Genomic DNA, 25,481 nt, shown 5'->3' with positions numbered 1-25,481 from the left:
TAACCAGTAATGCGATGCTGTTAAACTCCTACTCTTCACGGGTTTATAAGCCCGATGCAAATAATTTGTTCCAGGATGCAATTTGGTAAAGAAGAGCTCAGTCCACAGATGATTTTAATATGTTTGCCAAAGAAACAAAATCATGTTAAATAACATTACATTGTAGAATTTTTCTTCTTAGGAGGGCCAGAGGAAGTAAAACGAAGGACAATATCTTTCTCCTCCTGAGTTATTTTTTCTGGCTTTACATATTCAATAAATCTGTAGGCAGGAAATGCATTTCTACATATTATATTTTAGCCAATGGTGAATGCAAACCACAAGATATTATTTACATCCTTTTTCAGCTTCCAGTCCTTTCTGTGGCTTCAGTCTCCCAAGCATCACAACTATCCCAGATCTCAGGAAATTTTATAAAGAAGTCCCTAACGTCTCTGCAGATGTCCCCTGCTTCTGACAGCTTAACTAGCCAAAGAATCTTTCTCTGAGCTGAAATAACAGCTTTACTGTTTAACACAAAATATTCCAGGCCACTATCCCACCACAGAAATATATTATGAAATTCATAACTTGATTTGATAATACTTGAGTTTCTCAGAAAATGGTGCAAAAGAAAAGTAGTATTCAGAGCATGTGCTGAGACGAACAAGAAATGTGAAATAAAGAGGGATAGGAAGTATCTACGTCTAGCGCAGCCTCTCCTGCTGCATGTCCAGGACAGAAGCGTTACTCACGGGATATGAGGCCTTTTGTTAATCAAAGTGGATCGGCTGCTTCTGGTAACTAACCCGCTTTGCTACACTAGTTGCACCACCTCATCCTAAACTTCACATCTGTCCCACCAGTTGGGTTCAAAGGGCAAGAAAGAGAGAAGCCACTGGGGCTTTGTGCCATCCAGTTAGCCCAGGGACAGCCAGGCACAGGGCAGCCAGGAGGCAGAAGCAATTAAACAGGAGAATAGAGCACTTCCAGCCCTCCACCTAAACGCATGCAAAGTGGGGGTGATGATAACCCAGACCTCAAAATACGGTTTTAAGGGAGCCTGAGTCAGAAGAGGGCACACGGAGCTACCCCTGTTGTTCCAGCGGAAAGCTCAGCCTCCCAGCCAGCCCCTCCAGACAAGCAGGGACACCTATGGCAGCACCAGCGCCATGCGTTCAGCCAGAACCACTCTCACTCTTTCCAGTTCACCTCGAAAGGCAAAGGTGAAGACACTGTAGTCACGTTTTTTCCTAAATAAAACAGCACAGTTATTTCAACTTGTTTCCCAGTTAAAAAAGAAGAAAAAATACCCCACAGGAGTACTTTATAATATGAACTAATGGAAAATATACTCATTTCACTCAAAACCAGTGAAGGAAACGCTTTCAAATTAAACTGACGTTTTTTAAAAAAATCATCTTAAGCCATTAATTTCCTATAAGTTTTAGGTTTTGGTTTCTGTAACTTAAAAACAAGTTTAGGGTTCGGGAGGGGTTTTTTGGTTTGGGGGACTGCCTTTCTGTTGTTTTTCTCTCAACTACGTAACAAAACTCGCCTAAGGGTCTTAGCGTCTCTATGCCAAGTTCCACCCAGAATTAATTTTAATGACCAACATTTTTAAACTCTGAAAACTGGAACCACTAATAAGCCCTTAACTTCGGTGGTGCTAGCAGATGCCACCATATTATGTAATTTTTAAAGCAAAAAACCATCTTCAAGCAAAAGCATTTTAATGAAGGTTCTATTAACTAGTCTCCTGGTACTGGGATAAGTCCCCTGGAATGTAACAGAAAAGCTTTCGTAGCTGGTTTGAGGTTTTATTTCTGGAGAAGAGCTGTGTACCACGCTCAGGCCTGTTTTGGGATCTCCACTGGGACCCATCAGCAAGCTCTTTTCTCCTTCATGTCCATTCCTCTGTGAACCACCCCCTGGCAAGAAAAAGCAGAAACCATATCACCTCTCCTTCATCTTACCAGATAAATAGCTGAAGGACAGTCTAACTTAACTACCGCACGATTGCTTCAAGCCCAATTGCAGGCTCCACCTCTAAGACAAGCTGAATGGATCTGTAATCGTTGCAATCGTTGCCTCCTTCCCTCATGGCTTTTAGACACTGCCAGCATTAGAAAACCTCATTTCTAAGTGACAATGTCAACAGATATGGCAGAACTGGTTACGGGCAAAAGTCACAAGTACACATGCAATAAGCCAAGCCACATAAAACACTGTCTCAGAATAAATGGCATCAAACTCAATGGTTACTGATGGAGTCCGTCACCCTGCTTCGCTTTCAGCTACTGCTATGGCAACATCATTACTAGACGGTATATTTCTGGTATAAGGGGACCACAGAAATCTCTGTCAGATCTTCAGCAGGAGAATGAATAGAGGAGAGAACCACAACCAAGAAAGAGTACAAGCTGCTCCATTATTCCCTCCTCTAGAAAGCAGCTAACTTCCCCCTCTGTCTCCCTTCTCAGCAGTCACTAAGCAGAGAGTGTCCAGACAGCCTGCACCCACAGCCCATTACGGGTCAGGAACTGGCATCTGGGGCTTGGTCCTTACTCACAACTCTCATCTTCCACACCCCGTGCCACTGCAGAAAGAGAGCAACTTCCAAGTGGCATTCTCTCGTATTCCTTCTTGACAGAAGACCAAGAGCTGTGGGGGATATCACTCCACATTTTCACAAAGACAAGATCACACACTTGACAACCATCCATTTGAACATTATTCTTTCAGGAACATTTACTTTTATCAGCCAGCAGGTCACATTAATCTAACAGGTTTTAGTAACTACTACATCTTTATCAAACAAATCTTGAGGTCAACAGGTACATCCTCCTCCTTAGGTATGCACAGTACACTTGTTTAGCCACTAAGTGCTATTTTGGGGAGAGAGTGGAAAGGACCTATCTACAGGCTGAGCTACTGTGTGCGCATTTACTTGTTAAGAGTCAGCAATCCATGCTTTTGGGGCTCAACAGGCTGAATTGCTACAACATTACGTACACAGAGCTACACCGGAGAATCAGATACTTCTGCTAGTGCAAATGCATGTGCTTGCTGAGAGGTGTTAGCCAAAGAAAGCAGATTACATCTGCTCTCCAAAGGCTGAACTGGCTCCCGGTTCACTTCCGGATGCCATTCCAAATGTTGATTTATAAAGCTGTATGGTACACGAATAGAGCCAAGGCTACCGTAGAGAGGATCTCTCTTTCCACGTATGGTACGGCAGAAAGGACACTTCTGCTTACAGCTCTAGGACCCAGCTTCAGAGAAAATGGAGAGCCAGGTTGCCTCAGCCTCATGCCTTCAACTATAGTTAGGTCCTCTTCCAAGAGGAACACAGCTGCAGTATGCACCCAGCACGGGGCCTTTCCATCCATGGGGTTTTAATCAGAAGACTGAGATGGTGAGATAGCTAAAGGGTCACAGAAAAATCAATCCCAGGTAACAATGGCTTAAGAGACTGAGTAGTCTTACCGGCATACATGTCCACAGATTTGGAGAGGCAAAAAAACGGAAAAAAAAAAAGCATAAAGTAGCACAGCACTTTATTTTGAAGGAGAAAGAAGTCTTTTTAACTATTTTCTACCTGTCCATGGCATTCTCTGGGCTCATCTATTTGGCAGGTCTGTATGACACCGTGTTCATATTATCAGGAAAGCTCAAACCAGTGACAGAAATATTACATTCATTATTAAGCCAAACCCAGACACTCAGATAATGCCTAACTTGAGCTTTACTGTCAAGCAGTATGCCTACTACTGCATACTTGCTCATAGCAGCCCATTGAAGTCTACCATTCAGACTTCTAAGTTGAGCAACGAACTCAACTTAAAAAAAAGGGAAAAATAAAAAAAAAAAAAACCCAGCCCACACTTCTGTTACTCTGCATTTTCTCCAAGTCTAAAAATTGGTAGAGTGTATGACAGGTCCACCTCATTTTTCTTAATGATGTTTTTATTATTCTTTCACTCAATTAAAACAGAAATGGATATTGCATCTTCTGACTGTATAATTGTTATTGTAATCTGTTTTCGATCACTGCTTGGGAAATGGGTCCAAAACAACATAAACTATCCACAGCCTCAGAATACAAGTCATTTTCTTTTACTACGATACTTAAAGAGACATCTATCATGTTGCTCTGCTAGCATGTTTGTATTATGGCAAAAAAGTTATTTGTAAGTTGGGAAAAGACATTATGAAAATCACCTTTTACTCCAAAGTATTGTATAACTCATAATTTATAACTACATTTCTTAATAACCATTCAAAATAATAAGGCTGGAAATTGTGCACATCTAATTTTAATATATAAATAATGGAAATGCATATAAACCAAAATATGCTCAAAATATGAATTTATATTACTTTCAAAAAATAGTCTGGTTATAGTTTTGAAAATGACATGCTTCATTTCCAATATATGCCTGTCAGCCAAATTTATGACAAAACACTCTGTGTGAGTTTAGATTACCAGGATGGTAAATACTTCTATGTGAGTTGCCTCACTTATCTGAAGTTTCCGTCCAAATGCAGACAAAGTCAGCAACTTCTAGAGACTGAAGTGTCGGTGATACACAAGGAAAGACAGACTAATCCAGCCCCTTCTCAACATTATACGAATAGAAATAGATCATCTGAGTGAGAGAGAGCAAGCCACAAGTAACCTTGTGGCTGCATGCAGCGATACAAATCATGGTTTTTGATACAAGAAACTCCCCTTGTGACATTTCTTGCCAGATTTAGTACTTTTGAAAAGGTTTGCTGTCAATAGAGTGTCTTTTCATCTCAGCGTGTGTCTTTGCGGAACAAATGAGGAGGGAGCATATTTAAGTGGGAGACATTTCTACTGCACTCTGAAAATGCAGTGGGCGTATGGTTATCTCAAGAGATGCTGCAGCTTCATATAAAATATAGTCTGACAGGTTATTTTTATTAATCTTTTTCTGAGCTTTTTTACCTTGCTGACATCGCTACTAACAAGGCACAGTTGTGCTCAGACTGTTTAATATTGCATGTCCATCTGATACAAGGACATCAGTTAGAGCAAAATGACTGACAGTTTTTACTATTAGCCAGGTGATTTTCTATTTAGAAAACAAGTCAGATGCTTAAACTCTTATCTAGAGCTACCTGTCTCTTTTATTTTCAAGTTCTTTCTGTTGCCTTCATACAGCTTCTACAAATAACGACAATCTTCTCTTTTTCCTAACATCACTGCATGTAACATCAATAATCATTCAGCATTTCCCAGGAAATGTAAAATATATCTTGAGTTCAGATACGAGATCTCTGCCCTAGCATCCAGCTTACCATACTAGCAATACAGGGCTCACACTTTGTCTTTTAAGCAATCCTGTAAATTATTTGTGTAGCCTTATTCCAAGTAGAAAAGCCTCCTGGAAAGAGGTTTTATGTAAGTCCTCAGATATTAGCAACATCAATGTACACATCTTTAAAAATCAGAGTAAAAATTACACTTTTAAAAAATAAAAGAATAATAACCTTTCCAACATTGATTATAAGGGTTTCATGATGCCAACAGCCTTAAATTGCTAATTGAGAAATGCTGACATCTTGGTATATTTGTAAATCTTCAGGGGATACCAGCAGAGCTAGTAGAGGTATTCAAAAAGAAAAAAAAAAACCAAAAACCCACCTTAAAATACTAGTTTATGTTTTTTAAAAAGTTCTCTAAAATAAAGGAAATAAAATCAGAAATACGAAATGTTTTTCCCATACTAATACTTGCATCAATGCAAATGAAGACAGGGGACAAAGTACACACAACAGCTGCAATATGTGCTTTTGTACAAAGTGTAGGAACTCTGAAAAAAAAAATTAATTCCTAACTATAGAACTGTGACAATATGGACATGACTTGCTGCCTGAGAACATATCATACATTAAAGCAGTCAGCACTTGTGAATGGCCACAAGAACCTGATCTAGAGGGGCTAACAATTCCCCCCTGAATTAAATGGCAAAGCATATTTTCTGTCTTTCGTACCACTGATCAATGTAAACTCATTTGTATGTAATCCCACAGCAGAGATGTCGCTGATGAGCATTCTGCAACAAGTACGAAGCTTGTTGGAGGGCAATTTTTTTTTAGTATGGCTAGAGGCTAGAAAACATCAAATACTCAGCTGCCTTTTGTCTGCTGTGACTATTTCTTAGATCCGTGTTAGTGACGTGTCATCGTGGGGACCAACGCATCTGACCCAGGACATTTTGTACAGTAGGAACCAGTGACAAGACAATTTTTTCAAAGTTAGAAAGGGCATCAGTTCCTCCTTCAACACAGCGGGCTGGTTTCAAAACCACTTTGAGCTTCAAAAGGAAAGCACACTCGTTCGGTAGTTACAGAGTCTGAATCGGGCACAGGTTATCTTGAACAAACCCCCGTCGTATCAATTCAAACGGACTGGGTAATACTTTATACCTTGAAAGACTGGGCCTTTAATCCTAAAACACAGCAGTAGTTACTAATTTAACTAAATTATGATGAGGGATGGTAATTAAAGGCCTAACTTATCTATGCCTTGCAATTTGGGATTCGAAATAAAATCTTCCTAAGTTTTACAGATTTACAGTTATTTTGAAAAGTTTAAAAATAAGATTTAAAAGCAGGTTGGGGACTGCTCAATCACAAAAATAAGAATTTTCCTAAACAGGTCACACAGCTGTTTGGTGAATATAAATACATGACTGCAGTAAAACTGTCTTGATTTTACAACATCATAGATGCCATAGTGTATTACCATCTTCTGTGTCAATGCGGGTGACAAAAATCTTACTGGTCCAAGTATTTTACTTAAGCTCCAAGTCACTGTTGTGGCCCTTTTCCTCGCCATTCCACACAGACAGCTTTCAGGAAAACAGCAATAATGGAAAGTAACTGCAAAAATAAATATTCAGACTAGCACATCCATGAAGAGTATTAAACTCTAATACTTTAAAAAGTATTTTAGAGTAACTGATAGCATCTGAAACTCTGTGCTACAAACTAGAAACTTTAAATATGACATAGCTGTCTGTTAAAATGACGACTTGATTACAATTGCATTACGCCGGGGGTTTTTCTACTTTTAAATCTAGATAAAATATTCAGTACAGTAAAATAATTTAAATAGAATCTAAAGACTCCCCAAAATTAAGTATTTATGAAAGAAATCTTTAAACCTCACCTTTAAGTGTTTATTCGTAACAACAGAAGTTTAATACTGTTTTTCCTCCTTCGATGTCCGAATCCTTCATCTAAATTCTGAGTGAGAAATATGTTGCTCTTTAATTTCTTGAAAATATGTTTACTCAATGACATTTTATAGTTTTTAATATGATTTTGCCATCTTCTTCAGGCATAAAAATAATTCTGGGGAGTCACTGATAGAATTACCTTAACAAGAGCTTTCAAACAATCGCCCTATAAATAACTGGCAGTAAATCTGCTCTGTTCTATCCCAGTGAAAGTAAGAAAAGGCAGGACCCAGTTTATAAAGCGGGGGGAGAATTAACACCGACTTTTTTAAAGATGTTGGTTTCTTTTCCTTTCCTTTGGTTCGTGATGAGAATAATAGCATCCAGTTAACTAACGTGGCCACGGGTATGGGGTGGGGAGGAAGCGGGGAGATGACTCGAAACACTTAGGAACTGTTTGTGGGAAAAAATAAAATCTTACTACAGCTAATCTTAAATCTTGAATGCGAAATTGTCGGTGGCTTTCTGCAGATGCAACTTAGAGTCCCAAAATTACTCTAAACATCAAATTATGCCTAGGTCACCGAATGGGTGGATACCCTATATTCTGTTTAATGCGTATGTTCAATTGCACGTATATTTAACCAACTGTGTCTTTATTTTAATAACAGACCAAGTACTGAAAACACATAAAGACTATTTTTCCACCTCAGCAAAAACACAGCTGATACACTACATGACCCTCCAGGAGTGACTGCTCTGTTTATTCTATTTACATGACATAATCTGATTGGAAAAGGGAGGGTGGGGGTGGAAATCAGCAAAAAGACCAGAAATTCATTTTTAACTATCGGTCATGAAAAAGAAATCACTGTCTTGCTTTTCTTACTGTTCCTGTTGAATTAGAGGTTTCTTCCTCCTTATGTATTAGAAATGTGTAAAATCCAAGAATTTACATTTCCTCGTAATCCCTATTGAAATATATCAAAGTACAAGGCAACATTTTCCAACTATTCTGCAACAGAAAAACCATAAAACATATTCACATGCTGCTGTTTCCTGAACTAACAAAGATTTGCGGCTTTCATGCTTCTGTATCTCAATGCATTTAATTCTTTCCAATAGCTACATACTTCTTTCAGGCAGCAGGAAGATATTCTTCATCTAGGATCTAGGCAGGAAGACTATCTAAAACTTAACCTTTCACTTTACTCAATTCGTAAAAAGTGAAACATGCTTCCGTACTCCGTTCAGGATGCCATTTAGAGCTTAATGTTAACTAACCGTTTAGAACAGAGGAGCAAATTTGATCAAGCTGTACTCCTCCATCGGCAGAGAAGTGGATTTTCTCTCCAGTAAAGTACTTTAAATCCTTGTGAAAGATAGAAGAGGTAGCACAAACTCTATGACATTTTTGCAGAAATATTTAGAATGGATTTTGACAAACAGCTCTTTAACCATCCTCGGTCGGCGTTTCTGTCGCCCCAGAGATATATTAAAACAGATTTCTAACTACACCTAAGCAGACAAGACTGTGATACATCAAAACTTTATGGGGCTTACAGCAATTAGCAGCGGTGCTCTGAAGAGTCACTGCATCCACATTTCTGGTACACCCGACTTCGTACGAGCACAGTAACCACAGCTACTGATTAACATCCCGAGCATCCAATTTAGTTTGAAATGTCTGAAAGTTTTCTCCTCCATTAATATTCTGTAAATTAAATCACACGTTCTAACAGTTAAATGAATAAGAACATATTATTATCAGACTGCGTCAAACTAATCTAACCAACAAATTTTTACAATCATTTCCTGCCCAAAATTTGAATGTGTGTCTTGGCTATATTTTGGTTCTGTGTTTCTATTTCAGCAAAACCAAACTTCAAAACAGCTCATTCTGCATAGTGGCATTTTAAGTTTCATACAGAGGCTTTGGATGCTTATTTTCTACGCTCTTCAAAATCAACGCATACATATATATACGCACATCCACTCATACACAAACAGGTTCATGAATTGCAATCAACAATTTTGTAAATATAAGTTGCCTAGCCATTAATCATCCCTTTTTTTTTTTAATCCTTATGGAGTGAATTACTAACTGAGAGGAGACGCCAATTCTAGTAAGTGAATGTTACCCAACAGGGATATAAAGCTGTCAACACCATAGTGCTCTTGCTTGCTCTAAACTCTCTCCCAGGCTTCATATGTTTTTTAAAGTGATATTAGCCTTTTTTTCCCAAGGACCTTTATAAAACCTGCCTCTCCTGAACATCTGAGCACTCGTGCTTTATTACATACAGGTTTTAAAACGGATTGGTTAGATAACTGCTGAAGCATTTTAGAAAGCACTGGGTTAGTCAGGCAAACCAAAATTGGACTCTAACACATTGGACTGACGCTAACAACATCGTAAACAGTACTGAAACTTTTAAATCCCCTATTAAACACAACCTTTAAGACGCCGTTTATCTCTTTAGTGACCTTCACTAGTTTATTATAGCTGCTGTAATGGCCCTTTGAATTAAGTACATTCAGGTTGGGAATAAAAAAAAGGAGAGTCATAACGCAAAATTTCTCATGAGAACAATTGATTTTCTGTCTGCACTACAAAAGCTTATTTTAAAACACTTTTTCACTCATAAATCTAGAGAGAAAGCTAAAAACACCTACAGCATTATATTTCTCTATTTCTCAGGGAAGTCACTGGAAAAATGCGTGTAGCAACCACGACGATTATAAAACTTGTTACCAAAGGTCATCAGTCTCATCAGTTGGTTGAGAGCTTATTGCTCTGTTCACAGGGATTAAGTTCAGAAACAGATATTATTACGCCAAAAAGCCACTTGACAAGTAGGAAGGAATTTCAGCATTTACGTATCTAAGGCCCAAAATGAGGTAAAAAAAAAAAGAACTGCTAGCATCTGTCTTTGCTTTCAAAGCCTTTAGAGACACTTTACAGAATCAAAAAACAAAAAAAAACAAAATCAAAACTAAATCGGTCTCCAGTTTCCAGTAAAGTATTTCAATTTTTTTCCCAAATGAAGTTTACATTCAATAAATATTAGTGCTTTTTAAAGCTTGAAAAATAACAATAAACTGAAAGACTGACAACTGAAGTCTTAGATGTCATTTCACTACAACTTTAAATAGTTTCCTTTTTATCAAACACTAGGAACAATACTAAAAGAGCCTTTATTAATATTTATTTGAAGAGAAGTTTTATACTAATTTGCCAGTATATTAAAAGTAAGCCTTTCCACGAACGTCTACAGCTACATTTCACAACTCATGAAAAAATTACTAACACCGCAGCGATCACTGCAAATACACACACTTCCAGAAATACCCAAAGCAATGTGATCCACATTCAGAAGATCACTTGGTCACAGAGGTTCTTAAAGATCAAACTTGAAAAAGAGCAGAGGAAAAAATATCTGGAAATTAGCTATGTTGATTTATCTTGAGAGCATTTCCAGGAGGAAAAAAAAAAATGAAATCAATTTTAAACAGCACCATTATCTTATTAAAAAAATCTGCCTTAACTAATTTAGTATTGAGTATTATAGAACCTAGGTAAGTATTTAGACAAGAATAATTTTCTTCTTGCTTTCAGTATCAATAAGGAGTAATGAATAAACTTTATTATGAATAGCCTAAAACCAAAGAGATTGAGACTGTGTAAAAAACACTGGCTAAGGAAAAAAATTACTCCTGCATTTCCTATTCCCCCACACTTTTACACTCCAGTCTACACCAACTTTATAAATGAGCTGAAAAGTAATGAATGAAAATGTAAGCTCTTAAAAGTTCACTTTCAGAAATGAGAGTCTTTGTCTGAAGTGGAAGAAATCTTCCATAACTTAACAGGCCAGATTCAAGCTGAACCACCGATACAACTATAAAACCCGGTGGATTTCTCTTGGCGAACACAGCTGCAATTATAAAGCAACATATATATTCCAAAACATTTAAAACCTTCCTTTAAAGTATATTTCTATAAATGCCCCAAGGAAAAGGATTTTAGCTCCAGTTCTAACGCCCTCTTTAAAATCAAGCAGCTATAATGCCTCAGTCTCAAGAAAGGCATCCAAAACTACGCATATTACTTTTTATATGATTAACTAGTTAATTTTTAAAATTATTCAACAAATTATTCCTCCACTAATTTGTAAGTGGAATAGTATTACAAGTCTTTCACTGCAAAGCTGTTTCTTCTTTTTCCATACATTGGAAGAACACGGAGAAGAGGTTTAAAAAACAGACATATAGTCACCCAAGAAACATAAAAAACTGGTGAGATCTCTTACCCTTCATTAGGTACATAAATGAATCCTATGTTTTTAAAATAAAATAAAATCTGTAGCAAACTCCAGCAATTAGGAAGTATATTGAGCCAAAGAGGTCTAAACCAAGCATCTAATGGTAAAATCGCTAAATAAACCTCACGTAATAGAGAGTCATGTGACAACTATATCAAAGTATCTCTTGAAATGTCATTTACACAAACTCTTGATGTATCAACAACTACATTTGTATGTTAGCACTCTACACATTTTAAAACACAAATACAGAGAGGTGTTTTTAAAAAAAAAAACCTTAAAGTTATCTGTGGCCTATCCTGCATTATTTTACTCACAACATCTAGCTAATTCGAAGATTTTTAAACATATTTTCCCTAACACAAGGCTGTACTGTGTTAAATGTGACAGCATCAGAGTTAAGATGAAAAAAAGAGGGCATTTAGGAGAACTGACTGGAAAGTTCAGCTGCTTGGAAGAAAAGGGGAAAAAAAGCAACCATGTGTGTCACTTAAATATGCTCTAAACAGAAAACTGACCAGCAACTAGATAGCAAAGCAAATATGAAAGTTGAAGTATTCTAGCGAATTGCAGGAATGCAGCAAAACTAACGCTCAGTAATTGTGCTGAAAGATCTGAACCTTGCACACGTTTTGCCCTATCCTCTTTTACAACAACTGCTACGAAATGCTATTTACAGAAAATAAAAAAAAAAAATCCCTGAATGCAAACATAGACGCTGCCATCTTTTCCACCCTGGACACCCCATTCTCAGAGCTGCGACGGTGGGTGCGATACACCTAATTCACGTCACCCGCGCCTGTGAACGCAGCCAGGCTGCCCGTACCTAACCTGGAGGCGATGCCCTCTTTTGTTGGCGCTGCCCAGGCCCACCGCTCCGGCCGCTGCCGTGCCCTCCAGGAGCCGCGGGCGATGCGCAGGAGATGCCCGCGGGCTGCCCCGGCGGCGATCCGCCGGTTCTCATGCAGAAAGCGCCGAGTGCAGGGCCCAGCCCTCCCCCAGTTACTCTCAGCAGGATTAGGCCTGGCCTTTTGTGAGCCGCCTAGCTAGGGCCCGGGCCTAAGGGTGGCCTCTTTAGGAAGGAGGCCTTCTAACGAGCGAGTGCCGCACGCCGCAGACCTCGGCAGAAGTCCCTCCGCGGACCCCTAACACTGCAGCGGTGCTGAGCAGCTAAACGCTTTCCAGGAAAACGGGCAGCAGCCCGCCAGCTCCCACACGGACCTGCCGGCACCTCCGCGCACGATGCCGACCCGCCCGCCCAATGCCACCCCGGACACGCCGCTCTGCGTGCCCCGGCCAGCGGGACCGCCGAGCCGGGCCAGGCCGGGCGGCGCTGCCGCCGTGAGCGCGGCCGCACAGTTACCTCCCACGGGCTTGGTGACGGCGCCGTTGGGCCTTCCGCGGGTGCCCATGGGGCTGCCGTTCTGCTCCAGCCTGGCCACCTTCCCGGGGGGGGGCCCTTTGACATCGGGGCTGCCGCTGCCTCTGTCGGGGCTGTCCCGCAGGCAGGGGCTCTCACTCCTCCGCTCCATGCTCGGAGACGCGGCTCCCGCTGGCAGGTCGCAGTAGAAGGAGCACGGACCTAGGGCGAAAGAAACAACGGGGCGCTTCAGCTGCCGCCGGCCCGCGTCGCCGCCCGGCACCGGGCCCCGCTCGCCCGCCCGCGCTCCCGCAGCGCGTCCGCCGGGCGGCTCAGCCCAACGAAGCCGGGCGAGCGCCGGCCGGGCGCGATGCCGCCCCGCTCCCGCTGAAAGCGAGCAGTTCGGCCCCGACGGCCTCGGCCCGGGCGCCTTACCCGCCCGGCCTGCGGGCCCGCCGCGGCGGAGACGCGTGTCCCGCCGGCCGGCCCCAAACCTGCCGCGGGCGGGGGCAAGCAGCCGCTGCGCCCCGGCCCCCATCGCGCCAGGCAGGCCGGCGGGCAGGCAGCCCACCCGCCCGGCGCAGCCAGGTGCTGCGCCCCGGGTCTAGCCTCAGCCCCGGCCCGCCCCCGGGGGCCGCGGGGAAGAGGCTGCCAGTGCGGGCGGCCCAGCTGGCACGGCCCCCCGCGCCGGCCAGCTGTGCAGCCACGGAGTAGCCGGCTGCTGGCGAAGAAGCCTCTAGCGAGCGGCTCCCGGGAGCTGCCGCTGTACTTACTGCTTATAGCCTGTCTGTAAGTTGGCTGAGTTGGGCTCTGTCCATGGATCAGAAGTAGAGAATCCAGGGTGGAAAGTTTTCTTGTTTCCTCCTCTCACGCCGCTTTCTTCCCTTCTACTCCTTCCCCCCACCCCCAGCCCCCTCCTTGCCCTCCTCCGGGGGTGCCGAGGCGGCGGGGCCGGGGCGGCTGCCCGCGCTGCACGGGGCGGCAGGGGCCAGAGCCCCTTCCCAGAGTCCCGGGTGGCGAGCGGAGCGGAGCGGGGAGGTCGGGGCGAGGGGGCGGGGGGCCGCCGGCTGCGGAGCGGAGGAGAGGGGAGAGGGAGCCGACTTCTCACACCTTCAGCGGAGAAAATCAATACCAGGGGAAACGGGGGTAGGAGAAGAGGAGGGAGCGCCGCTCTCCCAGGCTCCGCGGCGGCGGCGGGTGCCGAGCGGCGCGGGGAAGCGGCGGCGGCCCCCGGTGTGTCACTTTCAATCACTCCCTCCTCTGCCAGCGACAGCAGCGGCAGGAGGGACTCGCCACAGAGAGCGGAGAAACGGTTATTAGTTGCGTTGAGTCATCGAGGCAGAGTGAGTCCTTTTTGGGGTTGTCCTTGGTTTCGGGTTTGGTGTGTGTGTGTGCGCGCCTGTGTGTGTGTGTGTCTGCCTGTCTGCGCGGCGTTCCCGTCCCACGGCTGTGCATCCCAAACATCGCCACCCCTCCTCGCCTCCGACACCCCTCCCCCTCCCCGCCCCCCCGCAAAAATCAAGTCTCGGTGCTATCTCGGGATCGGGCGCAGCCGGGCGCGCAGCAGCCCACCTCCTCCCGGCCCGGCCCGCCCCGCGCAGCCCCAGCCCGGCCGGCCCCGCTGCGCGCAAGGGTGGGAGGCAGAGACCCACCTGGCAGGAAATGAAACACCGATAAATAAATAATACATCTCGCACACGAAAAGCGAGCGAGGTGCCGCACGGAGGGAGGGGAGGGAGGAGGGCGGGCTGGGTGGGGAAGGGGAAGCGCGGCAGGACGAGGCGGTGATGACAGGAGGGACCCAGGGCAGAAGGGCGCAAGGACAGGGGGCAGTCGGGCCGGGGGAGGGCCGAGGGGGAAGGAGAGGAGGAGGGGCCGCGAGAAGAAGGGGAAGGGGGTGTGGGGGGGGATAGAGGGGAAGCCGGAGTTGGGGAGACGGGACCGACCGGGGAGGAGCAAAGCTGCCACCGGCATCCAGTCCAGGCGCCCGGGTCGGTCCGATGCAGCCGGTGCGGCCTCGCCGCCTCCTGCCACTCGGGTCCCCCCTGGGGAGCCGAGCGACGGCGGGGACCCTCCCGCAACCTCTCCCCGCCGGGGCGAGGCAGCAGTAACTTTTCGCGGTGCGGCGGGGGCTGCCGCCCCGAGGGCCAGTCGCGCTTCCTCCGGGGCTCCGAGACCGGGCAGGCGGCTCAGCCCGGCTCCAGGTAGGGCCCCGCAGCCGCCCTCCTCTCCGCGCCTGGCTCCAGGCAGTTACCGGGGTGGCCCTGAATAATTGATGGCGGGGGGCCGGGAGGAGGTGAGAAGCGGCAGGAAAGCGCTGCTGCTGCTGCCGCCGCCGCTAAATTATTTAATAGCGGAGCTCCGGGTAGGGCATGACAGCGCTGGCTAAGTGCGGCCAGCAGGGAGGGGAAAGCTCCGGCGGGGAAGTCTCAGCGGGGCGGGATCGAGCCCCTCGCCGGTCCCGGGGAGGTCAGCGGTCGCCCGGCAGTCACCTCTTCCTCGGGTGCAAGGTGCACCCGCGCCGCTCCCCGGGGCCGGCGGCGAAGCGGGCGATTCCCCCGGCGGGGCCATGCCGGCGGCGCGCCCCGAGAGCTCGCAGCGCCCCCTGCCCGGCCCGGGGGGCGCAGGGGAATGAGCCGGCGGCCCCGCGCCGCCGAGCCCTCCCCGCCCGCCCGGCGGCGGAACGAGCCCCGCGTTAAGGTAGACCGAGGAAATCCCCTCCGGCGCGGGGGACGGGCGGCGGAGGAGGAGGGGGAAGCGGCGAGGTGGGGGCGGCGGGCACCGGTGCCCGCCGCCCCCACCCCGCCGCCTCCCCCGCTGCCCGTCCGCCGCTGGCTCCCTGCAGGGCGCCGCCCTCCCCGCCGTGCCCCCTTAAAGAGCTCTGCCTTTTACGGTGGCGCCGGAGGGTCAAAAAAAAGAGGGGACTCGGGGAGGGGGGGGGGCAGCGGAGAGGCCCCCACACACACACCGGGCACGGCGGGACTAGGTCGCGGCGGGAGCATCACCGCCACCGGGCAGGTTTCCGTCCGCCCGCCCGTAAACGCCCGGGGAGGGAAGTGTGGGCAGCAACGGTAGCCCCGAGCCCGCATGCAGCCGTCCCGAGCCCCGCCGGTGCTGCCCCGGGATTCGGAGGAGGGAAAGGGCAGGTCCCCCTGCGGAAACTCGGCCACCGCTGGCCCCGCTGCCCCCCTCCTTCCCTCCGAGCCGCAGTGACAGCCCGCCTGCCGAGCGCTCGGCTCTCCCGGTGGGCTCCGGGCCGCCCCTGGAAGTGGTGCCGGGAGAAGCAGCGGATTCCCGGGCAGGGTAAGAGAAATAATCGCTTCGCTCCACATCCGACCCCCGGCCCGGCCCCGAAAAGCAGCGCCGAGTGCTGCTTCCCTGGCCTCGGCCGAAAGACTCGTGTCTCTACCCCCTTAGAAGGGGCAGGGGGACCCGCCGCCAAAGTCTGGACGCAGTGCCAGCCTTGCCCCAGGACAGCAAGCTGTGAACGGGGGGAGCCGGGTCCCACCGCCGACTGAAGTTTGGGGGAGCCAGAAAAGATGCGGGGGACAGCAGAAGGCCGGGGGCGCGGGGGCCGCCGCCAGGCCGGCGATCCGGGAACAGTCAGAGGAGCGAGCGCCGGTGCCGGGAACGCGCAGGCTGCGGAGGAGGAGAGAGCGCAGCGGCTGCCGCCAGCCAGGTCTCCTGCCGTCCCTTTCCGAAAGGAGCCTCAAAGTTTGGAGAACTCTCGTTTTTCTTTTTAAATAACCCGATCTAACTTTTCTCCCTTTTTTTTTTTCCTCCTAAATCTGATAAAGCTCAGCAGAAGCTCTTACATGGAAGTTAACCTTTTCCACCAGCTATCGAATAATTGAATAATGTTTTGTTCTTACCTTTGACGTTGAACTATGAATTCCCGCGGATCAATGGCCAGAAAGTTAGAAGAAATGGTGATTTAGGACTTCAGTACTTCTGGAAAAAAAAATGCCAATGGTTTAGCCAGGATCTTCCCTGTCTGATTCGTTACTATTATTATATCTGATGATGTGGATGGATGGAGAGATTCAATCCAAGCCCATTAATGAGCTATTTTATAAACACCACCGTCTGAAGATCTTCATTTACATTTTGTCAGTGATCCGTTCCTTAACAGCGGAGACGTGTGGCGACAGCGCGATTACAGGACTTTAGTAAAGCTCCTATAAGAGTACGACTGGCTTGTTAATCGATTAATATTTTATTGAGTGTAAATATTTTATAAAGTTTTTAGGAAAACTATCGATTCTAAATTATTAAACTAGTCAGAAGGGCATTTGAATAATGCATACAATTAAATACATTTAAATATATATGTAGCGATTGCTTTCTTTGCAATGAATCCCCTGCACCTTTCTCTCGCGTTCGGTTTTTTCCCCACCGGCAGCTGGTTTTGCGCATTCACTGGAATATCAGGACTGCCGAATACGTGTTTATGCCTGTATTTATAAACCGAACGTTTACAGAAAATATGTTTTTAACTTTGAAATCGGGAACGATAATAATTTGAAAATTTCGACGCGGAAGCAAAGGGGCTTGTTAGTAAAACTGAGGGGAAACCGAATGGAGCGCGCATAAATTCTGCTGATTGTTAACTTCTGTTTTGTAAACATCTTTTAATTTAGACAGATTTTATGATACACGATGCTTATTTTTCTTTTACATATTTTTCCCAATAAAAGCCTTTTCTTTCTGTTTCAAATTACAAATGTTTTTTTTCCCCCCCATTGCATGATTTTCACATGTTGTCCTTATTTCCAGTGGAAAAAGGGCAATTATTTCCCATCGCTTTCCCCCATCCGTCCTCAATCTCGCTATAAAAATAATTGATTATTTATTATTATTAATAACCTCTTTTTCTAACACGAACTCCAGTACGAGAATTTTCTGCTCTCCCACTCTAGTGAGAGCAGGAGCGGGTGCGCTCCATCTCCCCAGCATTCCCCGTTACTGAAGTTTGTGGACGCCTCAAGTGGTTGATTGCCAAAAAATTTTTGAACAAAACAAACGAACAAAAACACCTCCTTGGAAAGGTTTGGTTTTCATTAACTATCGCTTTTATAGCCAAAGCGCATGGAAGCGATCGCAGCTCCGTGCCTGCACAGGCTTCAGAGGCGGGCGGCTGCAGCTGGGGCTGCCGTGGGCTCCCGCGCCTCCGCCGCCCGCGATGCCGCAGCGTGCTGCCCCCCGGGCCGGGGCCGCCCTCGCCCCTCGCAGCCGCTCCCGAAAGCCGGCCGCCGTGCCTGACAGGATCCACTGGATCCGCCGGGCTCCCGGGCGCTCTCCTCGCCTCCTTCATTCCCCCCCCTTCCGCCCAGTGCCTCCCGGAGACCACGGCGTCCGTGGGACGACCGCCTCACCGCGGGGCTCGGCCGGGCTGGACCCCCGCGACGCGGCGGAGCGCTGCGGCCTGGGCCGAGGCGGGACCTCTGACCGCCGCACACCTGGGTCCCGGGGGAGTGCCGACCCGCCGCCCACGGCCACCACCTCGGAGGGCGGAGGCCCAGGGCTGCCGCGACAGCGCGGCGGCCGGCGGGATGGGATCGGAGGGAGCGATGCGACTCCGGCAGGGCAGCGCCGAGTCCCCGCGGGGGCGGCGGCCGCAGCAGGCACCACCGCGGCAGGCGGGCTCGGGAGGAGCAGGGCGGCTCCTGCAGCCGAGGGCTCCCGTCTCCCCGCTCGGCCCAGGCCCCCTTCCCAGCGGCGGGATCAGAGCCTGCGACCGCTCTTCGGGGCCGGGACCGGACCACCCGCCCGACCTGTCCCACCGTCTTCCCCTTCGCACAGCGCCATCGCGCGGGCATCAGCGCCGGCGCAGCCCAAGGTGGCCGTGGCTCCCGCCCGCCCGCGGCCTCGGCAGTCCGGTGCAGCCGGGCAGGGCGAGCAGCACCTGCCGCGGGGGCCTCCTGTGCAGCTAGGGCCGCGCCGGCCTCGCCACCCTCCGCTACGCCCTCGCCCCGGCAGCGCCGCTCCGCCCTGCCGCCTCGCCCGCCGCGCCACATGCCGTCGAGGTTTCCGCAGCGCCGCGCTCCTCGCCCGCGGCCCCGGCAGGGCGGAGAGGCCGGCACGGGAAAACCCGCGGCAGGCAGCGCGTGGGGACTGACCTCCTGCCCGGCTGCACGTTTTTCGCACTCCCCCCGCGGACCGGGGAAGGTGCTGCGCAGCCGGGGAGCCGGCCCCCCCAGCGCCTCTGCAGAGCGGCCCCTCTATCAGCCTCTCGCCATCAGGGACGAGCCGTCTAAACCGGCCACTGTAGGAGCCGCACAGCACTACCGCGATCCCTCGCTCGGCGCCAGGTTTAAGAGGTGAAGCTAAAACGAAACGAAAATGTCCCTGATCCCAACGGCGGGACGAGCCCAGCTTCCAGCTCCCACTTCGAGGGGAGAGCTCTGGCTCCAGCCGACAGTGCCGGCGGGAGCACGGGTCGGGCCATCGCCGTTTCCCAGCCGCACGCAGGTGCCTTCCCGCCGCCAGCCCAAGCGTGAGGCTGCCCGGACGGGGAGCGCGGCGGCCGCCGGGGCGCCTGGCGAGTCCCCCGGCTCTGCCGCACAGTGCATCGGCCCCGCGGGAGCCGGCGGAAGCGGTTCTGCCTCCCCTGCGCACCGCCGGCCGCCTCCAGCCCCTTCGGGGTCCACGCGGCTCGTTCTTAGTGCGCCAATTGAAAAAGAAACAAACCCAAAAGCGTCTTTACAGCGTCCGAGTTACGACCAAACGGTTTCGGGACAGCGCTATCTCTAGATCCTACCCTCGCCTTCATCCTTCCCCTCACTGATTTTATTGATAAGTCTTTTGCCGCTAACGGTAGTACACGGAGAAGGAGCTGCGGACTACAGAGAGGAAATATCTACAGCGAGCATACACAGGGAAGGGAAGGATTCGGCCGGAGCTGTTATTACACCGTATTTCGGTTCCCAGAAAGCAGCGCAGCCCCGGCCGCGGCGGGCGCAGGGAGAGGGGCTCACCGCCGGGCAGGCTCAGCGCGGAGGGGACGTCGGGGCGCCTGTTGCGGGGCTGAGCCGGCCGCTGCCGGGGTCCTGCCAGGCTGCTTCCCGCCCTCCTGCTCCCCCCTGCGATCCACAGCTTCCCCCTGTTCCTCACACTCCTCTCCAGCTCTTGCCTGTCCCCCTGGCCGCGGGTTTGCGTTTTCCCGCAATCACACACGCTGCAATGCGAGCCGCAAGAGATTTCCTCCGTGAGATTTCACGCTTATCGACACGCCTCACCTTAACAGACTTGCGAGACTCTTCGGTTTTGTACGGCTTCTCTAAAATAAATCTGTTTAGATTTGTAAACTGTCAGGAGCAGAGAGCACAGACCGAACCGCCTGTGCCCTGCGGCTCTTCTCCTTCAAATTAGCAGCTCATAGCTGGAAATGAAGGAAGAGTTTCGCCACCTTCGTTGCGATTAAGGAAAATTCCCTAGATCCGAGAAAGAAGTGACTAACGAGTACTGAGATGAGCCCCACCACCCGAGCACCAGCTGCGGCTGCTCCTTCGCAGCAGCCCAAGGCCACTCTAGTGCTGTTTGCCCGGGCCGGGCGGCGCCCCCCGGTCCCACCCCGAGGTGGCCGCACCGAGCGGCGCTGCGCGGGTAAACGAGCGTCCCGCCTGTCGCGCTCTGCCCGAGTTGCGGCATGAACGAATGCGGGAGGGGGCTGCAGCGGCAAGCCGCCCGCCTCGGGCCGGGAGCCAGCCCGGCGCCTGCCTTTTCACCCCAAAGGTGTTTGCGGGGTGTCGGGGGAGGGAGGCTCCGCGCCGAGCCCGCTCTTCCCTCCAACCGCGCTCTCGCTCGGGGTGGGGGCAAGAGACGGCGGAGCTCAAGCAGGACATGCCGAGCGTGCAGGGCTGAGGACTCGTACCTCGAGGCACAAATCGTTTTAATTGCAACGATTTACGTAAATTAGCAAGATAGCAGCCTTTCTCCCCCACCCGACTCCGACCTGGAAGCACAGCATCACCCGCCCACGTTGGACACCACACCGCCTCCCAAACTCTCTCCAAGTTCCTGCGGCCGGCAGAGACCAGATGGGAGTAGAGACCCCGACAGAGCCGGGAGAACAGAGCCGATTCTGACCGCCCTCTCCGAGAGCTTCCCGGGAAGCAGCAGTCAGCCCCAGCCCAGCCGTCACAGCCGCGCTCATTCCCCGGGACGGCGCGGCTCATTAGCGACTGACTTCTGTGCAGAGTAGGGTGCCATTTTCCTCCTAAATCCAAACTTTGCCTCAACAGACACACTGTACGCAAACCGCCCGTGTAAATTAAACCACCAGCAAATGCGTACGGAGAACCCTCCGCTCTGCGGCACAAGGCAGCAGCTCCCGGCGGCTCCTTCCACGCGAAATGGTGCTCAAGGAGCAGAGCCGTGGTGAGACCACACGGGTCCTCGCTGCCGGCCCCCACCTCCCGCCGCTCCGCTGAAGCCCAAGGCAGGTCGGGCTGTGACAGCGCTGAGCCCAGCCGGCAGCTGGGGTGTCCGGGCTGGGGATTTATAGTTTTCTGTGCAAATAACTGAAGGCTGCGGATCTGCTCAGAGAAAAGGGGCAGACAGTTGCCGGGGATTTCGAGTGAAGATAAACAACAGAGGCTTTATTGTAAAGGCTGAAAACGCCGTTGATCGAGGAAACGCACCCTAATACACACGAGCAGCAAACATCCCACAGCCCAGCTCCAGCAAATGGCAGGCAGCTCAGAGCCTCCCCGGCCGCGCCACGGACGGGGCTTGTCCCTGGCGAAACCACTGCAGCTGGAAAGTTGCGAGAAGCTGATCGGTAACGCTAAGCTTTTTTAGGCTTTCGCAAGCCCTGTACTGTTACTGACGGGACTCAGCAGGGCACTCTCTGCAGAGGGGGCACACACATAGGGCACCGGGGCAGAAAAAGGCCAAATCCTGTCGCTTTTCCTCCTGCAAACAATCCTATCGTCTTCTCCCGTGGCCTCAAAGTGTTGCCTGCCTATATGCGCAAACACTTACAAAAAGCTTTCGGGGCCAGGGTTGGTACTTGGCCCACGAAGGGACCCCTCCCGCTCTAGGGCTGCCCGCTCCCAGAGGGTTCAAGGGTGGCCGAAAGGTGACCCGCCGCCCGGGGCGGCCCCGGTAGCCTTGCAGAGGCGGCGCTTTCCAACCCGGACGGGGCTTCCAGCGCGGCGGAACGAGACAGATACCTCCCCAGCAGATGCCGGGGCAGCGCGGGCCTGGGGATACTGCCCAGAGCCTGCCAGCCTGCCTTGTGCCCGCTGGGCTCCGTGGAGCCGGCCTCCCCTTCCTTCCACAGCCGCCGACGGCGCCGTCCCCGTAGCCCCCTGTTCCCAGGCGGCGTACAGGGCTCAGAGCGGACTGGCAGACATGCCCCGCCGCCTGCGAGGGCTGCCGCCTCCCAGCCCCGCAAGTACGGGCGCAGCCGCCGGCGGTGGAGCCGCCGTGGCCCCGGTGGCTGCGTGGCCACCGTGCCCACGGCGCCACGCACCGCTGTCACATAGCGAGCACGATTCCGCCCAAAGCCTCGTCTCATATCAGCCCAAGCGTTTCCCCCGGCCTGCGGCGCCGGCAGCCCCCCCGGCCAACCCCGCTCCCCTCTGCGAAGGGCCGCCGACCTGAGCGCAGGCAGCGCGCTGCCGTGATAAATTTCAGGTTTGCAAAGAGACGGGTTAGCGGCATCCGCCGTTTGAAATCCCATTACAAAACAGACCAGACGCAGTGCTCGTTTGCTCCCCGTCACGGAATCACTCCAACTAAATCAGCATTTAACAAGCGAGTTTGTCCCCAGCGGGGATGGCAGCTCTCGCTTACTCTGCTCCGTGAACCGCTGCACTTCTGCCCCGGGAAATGCCTTTCGGCCACACCGCCCCTGCGGGGTGACACGATTATTTCCTCCTGGCCAGCGTTTCGCTGGGAGCCGGAGGCATCCCCGTCCCTCGGCCGAACGGGCGGCGGGCTCAGCCTGCGCCGCTGCCCCTCGCAGGGGTTCCACGCCGCTGCCGCCTCCCACCCTCCGAAAGACGAAACGCTCCAAGGTCTCTGCGCTTTGTCAACACGCCGGACTATTTGACAGTCACAATTATCTGTAAATATTCTGACCGTTTTGTATACGAGACACTTTTTTAGCCTTAAGCCTGGCAAGTCTCACCCAAGAGGAACTGTAACACTACCGCAAGTTTACCGCGGCGGGCGGCAGACACCAGCGCTCCGCTCTCGGAACTGAGTGGCAATCCTCCCCAGCACCGCAGAGCCCACGAGCGGGAGAGACGGCTACCACTTCCCTCTCTCCGCACCCTGAAATGCGACAGCTAAACACCAAATTTTAAATTCTAACATTAATGCGAGATTTCTAATTAGTGACAGAAAAATAGGTGCCTACTATCAAAATCATCATTTCGGACAGAACACATCGGTTCACACACGGGCAGATAAGGTGCCAGATTTTCTAACATATTTGCAGCCGCAGTTTAAAAAAAAAAAAAAATCATGAGATCCGAGCTGGTCACTACTACCTAAACTCCGAGATTTCATAATCGGTCTTCCCAGTTTTTACTTCAACTTCTCCCTTCCCTACCCATCACATCATAAAAATTAGCAGCGTGGAATTACCTGTCTGCTTCTTTGTGCCTCCTTCAAGTAAAGAAGGTAAAAGTCACTTCACCTATTAGCTTGTATAAGTAATAAAGAGGTGGTAACTTGGAGCTACCACATTTTCAAGATTGTGTCACATGCTTTAGCATAAGTAAGGGTGTTATAGCCCTAGCGATTACTGGATCAATTCATCTGTGCAACAACTTGTGGCGCCTTCGGTTCTTAGCAGGTATTTGTTCTGTCCCTGGGAACAGCTCTGTACATCCTGCCTCGCTGAGATGGACATAAACAACAGCAGCCCCTCGGTTTCTGGGGGTCTCTGCGCGCTTTTAGTGGAGGGGAAAGACAGTTTGTCAGCGTCGTGACTATCTATTTTGAACCAAATCCGACGGGATTTCTCGGGCTGCAGCATGTCCCTTCACAGCGAGGACAAGGCAGAGGTGCAGTGGCTCCCGAGCGTGCTCTCCCTTAGAGAGGGTCGTGGCGTGCGGCTTCACTCTCCCCTCGCACAACAGGGAGGAATTTGCCCAACTTTCGCTAAGTTTCGCAGCCCTGGGCTTTTTCTAAATCGTTTAGAAGTGAGGGGCTGCTCAAGAGCCCGGCCACCCTGCGGGCCAGCTCGGGAAGCTTTTCACAGAACTGTTCCGATACGATTGAGGGGCCGCGAGTGGGCGCCCAGCCGCGAGAGGAGCGCACTCCTCGGAGGGGCACCCCGCGCCCCGGCGGCTCCAGCGTCTACCCCCCGCTTGTCCGCTCCTGGGGCCCCAGGGAGCTCCGGCCCTCGCTCGGGCCAGTCCGAAGCCGAGCCGACTACTCGCCAGCCTGGCAGCAAAACGGGCAGCGGCACCTACCCGAGTGGGCACTGTTGCTCGTACGAGTGGGAGCCCACAGCCCTGCCGGCATGATGCATTGAGTAGGAAGGGGACACGGAGCTTCGTCAGGCACCGGTCTGACGGGGAAGCCGTAATGAAGTGGAAGCCGGGGTCCGGCTCCTATGCAATGGGGAGAGGACGGACCTGCTCCTGCCACCCCGGGAGGGAAGTGTCAGCAGCATCCGGGCTTTGAGACTTTCCTCCTCGGTGACTCTCCACGCCACCGGCGCGGCACGACTGCCTAGAGGAGCCGAGCGAGAGCAGGGCAACAGGTGCTGCGGGGCAAGGCGACCCCCGAGGCCAGCACGGCAGGACGTAGGGCTGGAGGTAATCCCCATCCTCCCGGTGCCGGGGATGACCGTCCGCCCCGCTAGCCCTTCGAGGCACCTCTCAGGCAAGACGAGAGGGACAGGCGTGGGCCAAGTGTGTGGGACGGAGCACGGGCAGCAGAAGACCCCTTCCCGGCCCGCTGAGAGCCGCCTGTCCCCCACGCTGCTTCTCTTAGTCATTACGAAGGCCAGCCGGCCCTCCCGAACCCTGCCCCTGGCATTTCGCCACAGCACAGGGCCGCGGGGGAGGGTCCAACCCTGCCAAGGGAGCCGCGGGAGAGCAGGGAGCCCCTGCACATGGGCAAGCCCCCCCCACCCCCCAAGCTGCTTGTGCCTGACACAGGCCGCTGGGGTGGAGGGCTGAGCCTGGGGACTGAGGCAGCCTCTCCCCTCTTCCTGGCCCTCCGCAGATCAGGACAACCGAGCTGAAGCATCATCAGGCCGGAGGCCCGAACTTGCCAAGAGCCCAGGGCACATGGCTTTCCCACTCCCCCGCTGTGCCCTCTCTCTCGAGTGGATGCTTCCCAGCCTCTCATAAAACACTGCCACCACTATCACAGCATGTCAGTTCTCCCTGCAAAGTCTGGTCCTTGCAGCTGGATGGGACGGTGCAAGCAGCATTGCTAACTCAGTCCTTGCATTTGCCCTTGGCCTCCTCACCCCACTCAGGCTCCCTCCAGCAGGTTATGGTGGTATCTGCAAGCCTACAAATGGAGACAGTTGTCACAGATTTTCACTGCTGGGTGTTTTCTCCGATCTGCAGGGATGTGCATCTGTGCCGGCTAAAGAAGGGGGTGGGGGGTGCAGGGGAATGGCACGGC

General features: G+C 51.1%; 1 protein-coding gene and 1 long non-coding RNA gene across 5 annotated transcripts in view; one reads left to right on the top strand and one right to left on the bottom strand.

Moving 5' to 3' along the window:
• Positions 1 to 14,301, bottom strand: part of SATB2 (SATB homeobox 2) — a 133,262-nt gene extending 118,961 nt beyond the window's left edge. For 3 of the 4 annotated variants that reach the window (XR_008577695.1, XR_008577696.1, XM_054830457.1), the window contains exons 1-2: positions 13,314 to 13,434; positions 12,882 to 13,100 (exon numbers count right to left, since the gene is read on the bottom strand). Coding sequence is in view for 2 of the 4 variants with exons in the window: in XM_054830457.1 (XP_054686432.1) it covers positions 12,882 to 13,100; positions 13,314 to 13,416 (322 nt within the window). In the remaining 2 variants the exon portion in view is untranslated. Of the gene's footprint in view, positions 1 to 12,881; positions 13,101 to 13,313; positions 13,435 to 13,651 lie in introns of those variants that run through there. The other variant, XM_054830458.1, reaches the window with a different exon arrangement.
• Positions 14,302 to 15,728: 1,427 nt separating this feature from the next.
• Positions 15,729 to 17,595, top strand: LOC129208166 (uncharacterized). The gene is made up of 2 exons (XR_008577694.1): positions 15,729 to 16,181; positions 16,296 to 17,595. It is a non-coding gene; the product is annotated as an uncharacterized LOC129208166 (long non-coding RNA).
• The last annotated feature ends 7,886 nt before the right edge of the window (positions 17,596 to 25,481 follow it).

Source organism: Grus americana, chromosome 6 (genome assembly GCF_028858705.1).
Source record: "Grus americana isolate bGruAme1 chromosome 6, bGruAme1.mat, whole genome shotgun sequence".
Taxonomy (NCBI): Eukaryota; Metazoa; Chordata; class Aves; order Gruiformes; family Gruidae; genus Grus; species Grus americana.
Note: the sequence above shows the minus strand (reverse complement) of the source record. Positions and strands in the feature narration are given on the sequence as shown.